The sequence below is a fragment of the Caretta caretta genome, chromosome 14, assembly GCF_965140235.1.
Source record: "Caretta caretta isolate rCarCar2 chromosome 14, rCarCar1.hap1, whole genome shotgun sequence".
Classification (NCBI taxonomy): domain Eukaryota; kingdom Metazoa; phylum Chordata; order Testudines; family Cheloniidae; genus Caretta; species Caretta caretta.
Window position 1 is genome coordinate 3,987,289 of NC_134219.1, and position 12,717 is coordinate 4,000,005.

Consider the following 12,717-nt stretch of genomic DNA (forward strand, 5'->3'; position numbering starts at 1 on the left):
AGTGCTGCCATCCCAGCCGACCCTGAGCGCAAAGAAAGAGTTGGCCCCAGCTCTCTCCAGCAGCCCCAAGCTGAAAGAACTGGCCCAGGCTGGTCAGTCTAGGGCTGACACTTATTCTGGGATTTTGTGGGGTCACACTTCTCACCAGCTCGGTGGGAACAGCTGTTAACGTGACGCCCAGATTATTCCGGGCTGCTGCCACCCCATTGTCATGCGGCTCCTCAGCCTTGAGACGCTGCTGCTGCTATGCCATGACGTGCCGCTCCCTCCCAGCACGTGTCACCGGTTCCCTCCCAGCACGTGTCACCGGTGTCACCATGGTGCAGTGAGCTTGTCTTGCATGACAGGGTTGCTTGGGCCCGGGTCTGGTTTAAAGTGCGGATATCGTAGGCCTGGGCCACAGCTCCTGGAGTCGCACGATGAAGAACATCTATATATTTCTAGCTCTCATGCGTGCAAAGAAAAGCTTGGAAATGTGAGCCAAGCGTGACTATTGGTTGTCTGAGTTTGCAGAGAGCCGGAAACAATAGCTCCAAGATGCCTCATTCATCTTAATTCTGAAACCTGCTGGCAGCTCGAGGAGAGCTGGGGCCACAGCTGGGGGAGGGAGCCATATGGGGGTGTACCTGCATCCCTGGATTGTGCTAAATTGTGGGTCAGGCTGCTTCGAGATCAGGCAGACAAAGTACTGTTTCCTGGACCATCGATACTTTGAGGCTGCAGAAGGGCATCTCGGACTTCTCTCACAGCCTTTCAGATGCGCGTCAGACGTCCCGATCCCCCCTCCCGCCAACCCGCCTGCGGGGAGGCAGAGACATTAGCAGAGCTGTTTATTGGAGAGAATCCATCCAAACCCTGCCACGCTCACCTAATGAGAAAGCGAAAGGAACTAGACTGGATTTGTCCTTGTTAAACTAGCATTAAGGATGCTTAACAGATGTCGCGGGCGCATCACATTAGGATCCAGCGATAGACTTGACAAACTAATGGTTTTGTTTATCGTTGAGAAAATGAATTTAAAAAAAAAAAAAGAAAAAAAGCAGGAGCCAGAGGAAATGGGTGAGGGAAAGTGCTGGCACCCACGCGGGCTGGAATAGTCTGCCGGGAAAAATGGCTCCCTCTCCCCACACCGACAGATACATTCCTAGTGAGACACGCGTTCTCCCCTGGGTTAGGCCTGGTGAAAGAGAGCTCTCACACCAGCCTCCCCTCTGCTTGTGTGCTCACACACGTGGGTAATAGTGAGGCGGTGCACAGCCTCGGCCACGAACACGTACATGGCGTGCGTAAACGTACATACCAATAATACACGCTGCAGCCATGCACACATGTCATCGTTCTGGACACACATACGGGGCACACAGATAGACATATTCCATACACGCACACACACGTAGGCAAGGGTAATGGCCCCTCTGCTCGGGGCATCCCCGGGGGTTTGAACTCTGAAGCCCAAAAAGCCTGAACGTCTGCTGCTTTAGCTAAAGGAGCACCTCCACTCACTGGCAGCTGTAGTAGGCTTGTAACTTCCTATTCGGACCAGCTGCTAGAGGAGTCGCATGCTCCCGGTATGCGTTTCACGCGCCCGTGCGTGTATATATAAATACTTATGCAGTGTACACACACTTGTACCCATGTCTCCGGACCAGAGATACACACCCAGGCAGACACTCCCATGCAGTCACACATACACGCACAACTACGGGGACACGGACCACACTCACAGTGGTGGCAGCAGTGTTGGGTGCTGACAGCTGCAGCGAGATGGAAATGAATTTGTAACCCACATTATGTGAGAATTGAACCGGTCTCTTTTCTATTTGCAAAGCAGGATGGAGGAGATAAAACTCCTTTATCTCGTATTTAATGGCAAAATATATTCCTCAGGCCATTTTATGTTTCCATCAGATTAGATCATTGGGTAAAAAAAGAAAAGAAAAGCTTATTAATCGGCAACGGTCCGATCTGTCGGCCCCTCCCTCAATGCTTAGGCACTGGGGAACATAAAGACAGGCGTGATCAATTGTGTGAATTCTGCTCATTGTCCGAGATTAAGGGTTTTGTGGGCTCGTTAATTTGAGTCTTCCTGCGCTGCGCTCGGTGCCTGCAGTGGTATTTTACCCTCTGAGTGAAACCCGCGATGGGAGAGCATGAACCGAATCTGAGCTAGGCTCTGAGCTGCCTTCCCCACCAGCTCTGGATCCGAATGTCCGCAGGGACCCCTGTCTGGAGACCAGCCTGAACTGGCCCTGGACCAAAGATCCCTGAACTTGAGGGCTGCCCCCCCCCCCGCCCCGCACCCTTGCTCCCCTTGGCGGGTTCACTCCTCTCACGCTGTCTCTTCTGCACTGTCCCTGCCAGAGCCATCACGCTGGAGAACACCCTGGTCATCCTGTCGACGGTGGCGCCCGACGCAGGCCGGTACTACGTGCAGGCCGTGAATGACAAGAACGGGGATAACAAGACCAGCCAGCCCATCACTCTCACCGTGGAGAGTAAGTGCTGGGATCCGGGGGGGTGTAAAAGGAGCTGGTTGGAGCTTCCGGAGGCCACCCCAGGGGCTTGTTCCTCAGAGGAGGAATCCAGGAAGCGCAGGGAAAGAATAAGTGCCCTGCTGGCTCTGCACCGCCTGGTGCATGAATCCCAGGGCCAGATCCAGGGGGCGGGGTGCAGGGTGACCGGATTGCAAGGGTGAAAAATTGGGACGGGGGTGGGGGGTAATTGGCACCTATGTAAGAAAAAGCCCCAAATATCGGGACTGTCCCTACAAAATCGGGACATCTGGTCACCCTCGTGGGGTGTTGGCATTGGGTTGGATCCGCAGCATCGAGACTCGGAGCAGTGTGTGTGCACGGGCGGGCGTGAGTGCACTCTCTCAAGAGGAGGGTGATGGGCCCCCACGCTCGGCCTGGCGTTAACCAGAACGCCCAGGGAGCAGGGAAGCCTAAATGGTGACACTGGCTCTGTAGTGCCGTCCGGTGCCGGGGAGGGGGGAGCAGCCGGCCACAGAAGCTGTACCAGGGCTTTTCATGGATAGGGGGTTGGGGGTTGCAGCTCACCCCCTACATTCTTTGGGGGAATTGTTCCCTGCAAATAGCTCTCCTGGCTCCATCAGGGCCCAGTCCCATCCCATCCCTCCCCACCCAGGAGGTGCCCACCCCTCCGCCCCCCACAACCCCAGTGTCTCCAGGCCATTTTACAGGGCTGTCTCTGTGCATCTGGCTTTCTGGCCCCACTTCCCGGCGCTCCCGTTGGCTCAGGCCCAAATTTAATTTGCAGTAAATCTCTTCGGAGGCTCCGACTTCTGCTGACTTAACAGCTCAGCCTCCTCGAAATTTATTTCGGCACTTTGGGCTGTGCTGCAGGAGCCGGCAGGCACTAATTATACCACCAGCCCAGCCCCTTCCCCGTAGGACCTGCCTCCGCACTGCACATCCCCTGCTCTGTCCCTGGAGATGGGGGCGCATAGGAGCCGCTCTGGGCAGCGCTGCCTTGCAGAAAGGGCTGGATTTCTTTGCAAGTGAGCCGCCCCTCCACTGTGGGCATTTTGAGCGGTTCTCATGGTACCTACATTTCCTGCCCACGCATGCGGGGCTATTGGCAGGGGTGGAGCTCTGCATGGGGCAGGGACTCCCCATGCACTGGTGCAGCTGTTCTGGCTCTGCCCTGCAGCTCCACCCAACTGTGCAATTCCTGTCCTGGGCTCTGCCTCCCAATGGCTGTGCCGGTGCCCCTCAATCCTGCCCCACAGCCCCAGCTTCCCTAGGCCAGGGCCTGTGCTGCCAGTTGTGTCGAGTGACACGGTGGTTTTGCAATGAGCAATGGGTTCCCCTTTGACCTCACCTGGCCATGGCCCACCCTGACCAGCGTGGTCCCTGCCACTGAGTGACCCATCCCACGGAAAAGCCCTGAGTTGGTACAAAGCACCCGCGCGATCTCCTCCCTTAGCTCTCTCCCTCCTGCTGTGTGCTCCGCGGCCACTTTATGGCTTTCCTTGTCGGGCTTTATCTGCCCGGCTCGGCCCGGCATGCCATTAATCCGTAGTGCTGCCCTGATGCGTCCCGCCATGTAAATAAACAACGCCGAGGCCCGGTTTATGGATTCAGCTAGATCAGCAGCTTTCACGCTGATCCCTTTTTTACAGCACCTACAAGAGGGTTTTTTATCATCGCAATTATTTTGCCTTCTACACTTCCCCACTCCCTCCTTCTCTGCCGAAGCCGCAGGCAGTGCAGGGCTGCCGAGATTGCCCCAGGAGGACCGTAGCAGGGGGCAGGGGATGGATGCCCAACGCCCTGCAGGGCTTGTAGGGACCATGCGGGAGGGTGGGTTACAGAACCCCCTGAATCCTTTCCCAAAGGGGATGGCCAGGCACTCAGCTAAGCACCCTTGGCATCTCTGACTGTCTGGGCATGGGACCCCCCGTGTCTGGGCAGCTGGTGGGCCAGGCCATGGTGGAGAGCAGGAGGGTGCCAGTGTGCACCGAGCCGGGAGTTGGTGTGGGTCAGAGCGGAGCCGTGCTGAGCCTGGGGAGGTCTCCGAGGCAGGACTGAGGGGCTCTGATCGGCTTGCCAGAGCACTGACTCGCCTGCTGCCCGTTCCCAGCCACCGAAAGCACAGCTCCCTCCCCCTCGACTCCGTGCTGGTGCATGGCCCTGCCCCGCGAGCCCCGTCTAACAGCCTGCTCTGCCACCTCGGCTCCCCTTAGACGTCGGCGGCCCGGCCGATCCCATCGCTCCCACCATCATCATCCCGCCCAGGAACACCAGCGTGGTGGCCGGCACCTCGGAAGTGACCATGGAGTGCGTGGCCAACGCCAGGTGGGTAGCTGTCCCCCAAGGTCCCTGGGGCTGGACTCTCGTCTGGGGCCTATCCAGGGCCTATCCTGTCCCTTGGGGCAGATCCTGAGCAGGCTCCTCTAGGTGTGGGGTGGGGTTCCTGGCATAGCAATAGTGCCCCAGGAGAGGGCTCGAGGGATGCAGTGCAGGGGGGAATGCTGCAGGTCAAGACCGGCTCCGAACCCACCTCCCACTGCTTGGCCAGAGACTCCCCTCGGGCTCGGGGTCCCCTTCTGCTGAGCCCTGCAAACCTAGAGGGACCTGATCCCTGGCCCAGAGCTGCTCTGAAACCTCCCTCCCCCTAGGACGCCTGGGTCCCCGTTCCCCTGCGGGCTGGGAGGCTCCGGTTGCAGGCGCTCAGGGGGGGTTCAATGGCACCACTACCTGGGGTGGGCGGGGGACAGGGGCTGTGTCCGGGGTGGCTCTCCCACGCTTTCCTCACCCCCCCAGGCCGCTGATGAAGCTGCACATCGTCTGGAAGAAGGACGGGGAGCCGCTGTCCAGCGGGCTCAGCGACTACAACCGCCGGCTCACCATCCTCAACCCCACGCTGGGCGACAGTGGGTACTACGAGTGCGAGGCCGTGCTGCGCAGCAGCAGTGTGCCCGCCGTGGCCGAGGGGGCCTTCCTCGCCGTGCTGGGTAAGGGCCCCGCTCTCTGGCCGCCCAGGCCTGAGGCCCAAGTGCAGCGAGTCTGGGGAGGCCTCAGCACCGGGTCACCGTACAGCCTGCAGGTGCTGGAGGAGCTGTGGCAGCCTGGCCAGGCTCCTGCCTTTGCCCGGTCCAGGCTCTCAGTGCCAGGGGCCGGTGGGGAGGAGTGTATTAGCGCCCGGGCTGGGAATTGAGGGCTGCCGGGCTCTCTCTGCCTCCTGAGCACGCTCCCCAGGGCTGCACAGCAAGGGGGTGGGGCCCCCCGCAGCCCCTTGGCTGCCTCCAGCACCCTCCTGCGGCTGGGGCCCATCAGAGCCAGGCCCTGGGGGTGCCCCCGGCTGGCTGCTCCATCCAGTGGCAGGGGAAAGAGAAGCGGGCTGCTCCGGTTGTTCCTGCCTCCAGCTCTGGGGGTCTCGTTGCAGAGCCGCCCCAGTTTATCCAGGAACCAGAGAGGCACGTCACGGCCGAGATGGAGAAGGTGGTGACCATCCCTTGCCAGGCCAAAGGTATCATGTCTCCCCACTCCCACCCCCCGGCGCCCTGCTGCTGCCCAGAGCCGGGGCTGCTTGTGTCTAACGCGGCCTCTCGGGGGCGGGCTTTGGGTTGCAGGCGTCCCGCCGCCAGCCATGGCCTGGTACAAGGACGCGGCCCTGGTGCACGTGGAGAAGCTCTCACGGTTCCGGCTGCTGGGCGACGGGAGCTTGCAGATCAGCGGGCTGGTGCCCGATGACACCGGCATGTTCCAGTGCTTTGCCCGCAACGCCGCCGGCGAGGTGCAGACCTCCACGTACCTGGCAGTGACCAGTAGGTGCCAGCTCTCAGCCCCGCAGGCCAGGGAATAGCGCCCAGCAGTGGGCCCAGGACTCTCAGCTCCTGGGCCTGTCGGTGCCTGGCACCAGCCCCTTGGGCGTGCCACGGGCTGGGAGCCCAGCAGGGACGGGCCAAGGCTGCCCCTCGCTGGGAGACCTCCAGAGAGTATCTAGCTAGGCTTTGCAGGGAGTGGGGTGGGTGACTCTCCCCGGGCAGTCAGTGCTGACCCCTGTGTGGAGCTAGGGGGCCTGTGCTGTGGGGAGTGGAGTGGGGATCCCCAGTAGGAGGTGCTGACCCCAATGCCCCAGTGTGGCGCTAAGGGGCGCTGGGGATCTCAGGAGGGGGGGCTCTCCCCTGGCAGTCAGGGCTGACCCCAATGCCTCAGCACAGGGTGCGGGAGTTGCTGCCTAAGGATAAAAGGGGCATTGCCAGTCCTGAGCACGGTGCCACTGAGAATCCCCAGTGCCCCTTCACTGCCCATCCCGTGCTGGGCGGTGCTGTCCGGCCCCTTGTGCAGCGTCGAGGGAAGGAGGGTGCCGGACAGCTGCGAGAGCAAAAGCCACGGGAGCACGGGGTCTCTCCCCGGGCACTGGAGGGTGCTCAGGGTGGGAGTGGATCCCAAGCCCCTGGCATGGGTCAGCCCAAAGATGAGGTGCTGAGAGCCCGAGCGGGCCAGGGGCTGCCGCAGCCTGGTGGTAGCCGCTGGGTCACCCCGGAGCTGGCCCCCGGGAGCTGCTTCACAGGCTTCTCTGTGTCTCCTCTGCTCAGGCATCGCTCCCAACATCACCAAGGGCCCCCTGGACAGCACTGTGATTGATGGCATGTCCGTGGTTCTCAGCTGCGAGACCTCGGGGGCACCGAGGCCGGCCATCACCTGGCAGAAAGGTAAAGGGGGCCACGGGGAGGATGGGCCATGCCCCAGGGCTGCGTCTCTGGGCAGAGTCACCTGGGGTCCTTGTAGGGCCCAGAGCTGCAGGCACCCCAACCCTCACCCAGCCGGAGCCTATGGCAGAGCCCTCCTGCTGCCCCATGCATCATGTGCCCCCCCACCCCTCCCCATCCCCTTGCAGACCCCTCCTTCACCTCCCAGCCGGACCTGGCCCTCCTCCCAACCTCCCAACCTTTCTGCTGCCAAGAACAGCACCCCACTTCCACCTGGTCCCCACCCCACTGCTGAGGCTGGGCCCCCCTGTTCAGACGGGGGGGAGCAGTCAGAGGGTTAATGCCAAGCCAGCGCAGACAGTGGTTCGGATCAGCATCCCGTGTGCTGCGGGGTGCACTGGGTCTAGTGTCTAGTGGTGTGACCTGGGCAGGGCATCCAGCATGGGGCAGGAGCTCGGGGCTAGGGGCAGCGATCTGGTTCCTCCTGCCCCCTGGCTGGAGATGGGGGAAGGAGTTGGGGGGAAGGCAGTGGGTGTTGCCCCAGTTCATTGCAGCTGGCAGCTCCCAAAGCTCTATGCCATGCCCCCGAGCCAGAGGGCAGTGGGGGACTCACCTGGGCTCTCACTCCCCGGGCAGTGCCCTGCCTGCCCCATAACATCAGGCACGTGGCAGCCAGGCCGGGTCCCTTTGCTGCCGCACCCCCGGCATGTCCCCCTTCCCGGAGCAGCATCTTACCCTGTTCCCAACGTGCCGGGCTCACCCACCCCCTCTGGGAGGACACCTCCGGGTTACGCTGCTTCCCCCACAGGCCCACGTCACTGCCCTGTCAACACCCACCGGGCGCCGGCTCTTAAGGCCACAACACTCCTTGTGAGGAGGTTCTCACTCCTTGTCCGGGGCAAAGCCCGCTCGCCCGCCCCCAGCTGAGTGCCCGGGAGACAGGCAGCGTTTCCTGCTGGCATTTCCAGGCCAGGCCCGGGGGTCGGCTCGGTAAGCATGAGATTGAGGGGCTGAGAGCTTGGCTCAGAGCCAGGCACAGAGCAGGTGTGATGGACCCTGCCCAGCTCCGTTGATGCCCCTCAATCCGCAGCCCCCCTGTTCTCCCAGCCCTGCAGGACTCTGCAAATTCATGTTACTTGTGAGTGGGCTGGTTCGCAGGCAGGTGTCCAGGCAGGGAGGACAAGCCATTGACCCTCCAGCTCCTTCCCTGTCTGGCTCAGGAGCACGGCGCTGGGCTGGCTTATGGGTACCAGGCTGTCCCTGGCTATCGCTTCCCACGGATGACGGGGCTCTCCCCTCTCCCCACAGGGGAGCGGATCCTGGCCAGCGGCTCGGTGCAGCTGCCACGCTTCACCCTGCTGGAGTCGGGCAGCCTCCTCGTCAGCCCCACGCACATCGTCGACGCCGGCAGCTACACCTGCTTGGCCACCAACTCCCGTGGGGTGGACGAGGCCTCTGCGGACCTCGTTGTATGGGGTAAGGCCGTTCCTCCTCTGCTGGCCCCCGCCCCATCTGCCCCCCCCAGACCCAAACCGACGTCTCCAGCACCAGCGCTGCACGGCTCTCACCCTGGGTCCGGTTTCCCCCGTGCCCCCTGCTGGCCCCATTGTGAGGATTACGTGGAGCTCGACCCCAGGCCCCTGGCATGGCAGGGCGGTGCACGACCCTCCCCAGCCAAGCTGTGACGCTCTCTCCTGCCCTCCGCCCCAGAGAGAGCCCTGCCTGGGCTGGCCCCCCGGTTGGCGGAGGTGGCTGCTCACTATGTGTCTGTTCCCCAGCCCGCACCCGCATCACCAGCCCCCCTCAGGACCAGAGCGTCATCAAGGGAACCAAAGCCTCCATGAGCTGCGGCGTCACCCACGACCCCAGCGTGACCATCAGGTACGTGGCCTTGGTGAGACAACAGGCTTAGCAGGGATCCGTCCTGGGAACCCCAGCTCCCAACCCTGCTCCTGGAGCTCCTTGCCAGGGAGTTCGGGGTCCCAGCCCTGCCCAAAGGTTCCTGGCCGGGTGTTCGGGGTCCCAGCCCTGCTCCCAGAGCTCCCTGGCCAGGCGTTAAGGGTCCCAACCCTGCTCCCGGAGCTCCTTGCCAGGGAGTTCGGGGTCCCAGCCCTGCCCAAAGGTTCCTGGCCGGGTGTTCGGGGTCCCAGCCCTGCTCCCAGAGCTCCCTGGCCAGGCGTTAAGGGTCCCAACCCTGCTCCCGGAGCTCCTTGCCAGGGAGTTCGGGGTCCCAGCCCTGCCCAAAGGTCCCTGGCCGGGCGCTCGGGGTCCCAGCCCTGCTCCCGGAGCTCCCTAACCAGGCTTTTGGGGTCCCAGCCCTGCTCCCAGGGGGGGTGAGCAGGGACTTCCCTATTCCCCCAGGCAGGGCAGAGATGCAGTGGGTAAACTAACGTCCCCCCCACCCCCACCCCAAGTGCTGGGCAGGTGGGAGCCAGGGCACCCTCCCCGCAGAGCCAGAGACCCCAGCCCTGAGAGATCCGCTCCCATGGACCCGGTTGAGTATCTGATGGGGGGATAAATCCTGCCTTGCTGAGGGAGCTCCCCTAGCCATCTCGGGTGTCCCCCCCCAGCTTCCCGAGCCACGGCATTGCAGCCCTGCACCGCCACCTGGTGCCCGACCTGGGTACAGCGCCTGGGAGGCTGTGAGCTGGTCCATGCCCATGCTGCCCTCCCCACCCCACCTGGCGGCTGAGACCCAGGCTGGGGGGTTGCTCTGAGCAAAGCCAGCATGCACGGGGCAGCCAGAGTGCATGGGGCAGCCCACGCGGCATGTCCCGCCGAGGGGCCAGTAGGACTCCTCCAGAGCAAGGAACGTCGCCGCATTACAGAGAGACAGGGCTGGGTCTGGGGGTTACGTGGGGGCTGGAACACCTGGGTTCTCCCCTAACTGTCGGAGGGGAGTGGGGTCTGGTGGTTGCCACAGGGGGGCTGGGGTCAGGACGCCTGGGTTCCATTCCCAGCTCCAACCCTGAAGCCCGTGGTGGCCTTGCGGCAGGTATCTTTGGGAGAAGGACGGTGTGCCTGTGAGCGTGGATGGCATCCCGCGGCTCCGGCTGGACGAGGAGGGCACCCTGCACATCTCCCAGACTTGGTCCGGGGACATTGGCACCTACACCTGCCGAGTCCTCTCCGCCGGCGGCAACGACTCCCGCAGCGCCCACCTGCGTGTCAGGTGAGGGAGGCTACTGGCCTGAGACCCCCCGACGCGCTCCGCCTGGGACAGGAACACTGCAGGGGCTCGTCCTCCCACGTAGGCGCCCTGCCGGCTTCCTGCCATGGCATCTCCCCCTCCCCCCTACCCGCGCACCCTGCCTCCTCCTGCCATGGGGTCCCCTCCGGCCACGGCGTTCCTTCTATGGCATCCCCCCTGCGCAAATGCCCTGCCTCCTCCTGCCACAGCATCCCCTTCTCCCTTGTGATGCGGCTAACCTGGGCACCCTCCAGGCCCACAGGCTCCAGCACCCTGTGCCATGGCAGCCTGGCAATACAGGCAGGCTTGCCCTCGTGATGCCAGATCCTACGTGGGTGAGCTCCTGTGACCTGCCCCATATGCCCTCAGCTCCCTGCCCCACCTCCTCCCTGCCTGCCCTCCTGTCATGGAGTCCCTGGGCGATGCTCCCCATGAAGCCAGTCAGGACTCTGAGGAAGTCTCCTTTCTGTGAGCAGCCTGTCTGCAGGACACACAGCTCACACAGCTTCCATCTTCCTGGGTCTGACCTCGGAGCACTCAGCATCCTCTGCCCCTCCGTGCGCTTCCCCCAACGAGTCCGCCCAGGCGGGGTCCTGGGGAAGCCAGAGGGTCCTGCACCCCAACTCCGCAGTCAGACATGACTCTCAGCCAGCCAGTAAAACAGAAGGTTTATTAGATGACAGGAACATGATCTAACACAGAGCTTGTAGGTGCAGAGAACAGGACCCCTCAGCTGGGTCCATTTTGGGGAGCAGTGAGCCAGACAACCATGTCTGCCCTTCACTCCATGTCCCAGCCAGCCCCAAACTGAAACTCCCTCCAGCCCCTCCTCCTCTGGGCTTTGTCCCTTTCCCGGGCCAGGAGGTCACCTGATTCCTTTGTTCTCCCACCCTTTAGCTCTCACCTAAAGGGGGGAAGGGCCCAGGCCATCAGTGGCCAGGAATCAGGGTGTCGGCCATTGTCTGTGTCCAGACCCCTGCACACCCCTGCTGCCTAGGGCTCTGCAACTATCATACACCCTTATCCCACCACCTAGATACTTAAGAACTGCTTAGGGGAAACTGAGGCACCCCCACACTCTTCAGAGGAAACATTAAGAACAGTCCCACTTCGTCACAACCCCCTTATCCCACCACCTAGAGACTTAAGAAATGTGTTGGGGAAACTGAGGCACCCCTACAGTATTCAGAGGAAACATTAAGAACAGTCCCACTTCAACACACCCCCGCCCAGGGCACCGTCCCCTCTGAAGCTGTCCCACTGTTTCCAGCGGTGGTTTCTCCTCCCCCTCCAGGCAGCTCCCCCATGCCCCGGAGAATCCGGTGGCCGTGCTGAGCCCACTGGAGAAGCGCGCTATCAACCTGACATGGGCCAAGCCCTTCGACGGGAACAGCCCCTTGCTGCACTACATCCTCGAGGTCTCCGAGAACAGTAAGGCATCTGCCACTTCCACCCTGCCGCAGGGCACTGGGAGCAGGGCGCTGGGGCTGGGGAGCGGGCACAGGGGTGAGGGGGCCTGGCCCGCCCGACTGGGCTCCCCAAGAGGGAACCTGCAAAGGGCAGGGGGAAGTCCAGCTACCAGTTTGCGTGCAATGGCCATACACAGCTCTCTGGTTTGTGGCACTAACCACACGCCATCGGGAGGGGGCCTGGGGCTCTTCCCTGCAGGCAAGTTCGCCCTCCACACCCCAGAGGCTTTGCTTGCAGCGCATCGTGGAGAATGGCTCCCTGACAGCCGGGAGCCAGCCAGGGACCTCTGACAGCAGTGGGCGCCAGGCCAGGGAGCGGGGATGGGGCCTATTGGCGACTGAAAGGACCGTTTGCCCCCCAGCCCCATGCTGGGTCTCCACTCCACCCCTCCCCTCTCTGTCCCGCAGATGCCCCCTGGACCACCCTCATGGCCAGCGTTGACCCCGAGGCGACCTCCGTGGTGGTGCAAGGCCTGGTGCCTGCTCGCTCCTACCAGTTCCGCCTCTGCGCTGCCAATGACGTGGGCAAAGGGCAGTTCAGCAAGGACACCGAGAGGTAAGGCGGGTCCAGGTGGCCTCCTGTGTAGCCCAGGAGCTGGCCAGGGCAGGGCAGGGGGGTCTCACTCCCTACCTTCGCTGCCTCCCCTCCCAGGGTATCCCTGCCGGAGGAGCCCCCCACCGCGCCTCCCCAGAACGTCATCGCCAGCGGCAGGACCAACCAGTCCATCATGATCCAGTGGCAGCCGCCTCCCGAGAGCCACCAGAATGGCATCTTGAAAGGCTACTTCATCAGGTAGGCCACTGGGGTGGGGAGCCAGCCCTCCCCACCCGACCAGTCCCCAGCGTGGCATCTGCCTGCCTCCCAGAAGGGACCCGGC

The 12,717-nt window shown here is 62.7% G+C and overlaps 1 protein-coding gene across 6 annotated transcripts in view; it reads left to right on the forward strand.

The window, feature by feature from the left end:
* Positions 1-12,717, forward strand: part of SDK2 (sidekick cell adhesion molecule 2) — a 185,210-nt gene that overhangs the window by 134,860 nt on the left and 37,633 nt on the right. For 5 of the 6 annotated variants that reach the window (XM_048818024.2, XM_048818026.2, XM_048818025.2 and 2 more), the window contains exons 5-16: positions 2,362-2,495; positions 4,709-4,820; positions 5,289-5,479; positions 5,911-5,994; positions 6,098-6,292; positions 7,067-7,183; positions 8,489-8,656; positions 8,959-9,061; positions 10,176-10,352; positions 11,665-11,801; positions 12,248-12,395; positions 12,492-12,632. In XM_048818024.2, coding sequence (XP_048673981.2) covers positions 2,362-2,495; positions 4,709-4,820; positions 5,289-5,479; positions 5,911-5,994; positions 6,098-6,292; positions 7,067-7,183; positions 8,489-8,656; positions 8,959-9,061; positions 10,176-10,352; positions 11,665-11,801; positions 12,248-12,395; positions 12,492-12,632 — 1,707 coding nt within the window. Of the gene's footprint in view, positions 1-2,361; positions 2,496-4,708; positions 4,821-5,288; positions 5,480-5,910; positions 5,995-6,097; positions 6,293-7,066; positions 7,184-8,488; positions 8,657-8,958; positions 9,062-10,175; positions 10,353-11,664; positions 11,802-12,247; positions 12,396-12,491; positions 12,633-12,717 lie in introns of those variants that run through there. The other variant, XM_048818027.2, reaches the window with a different exon arrangement.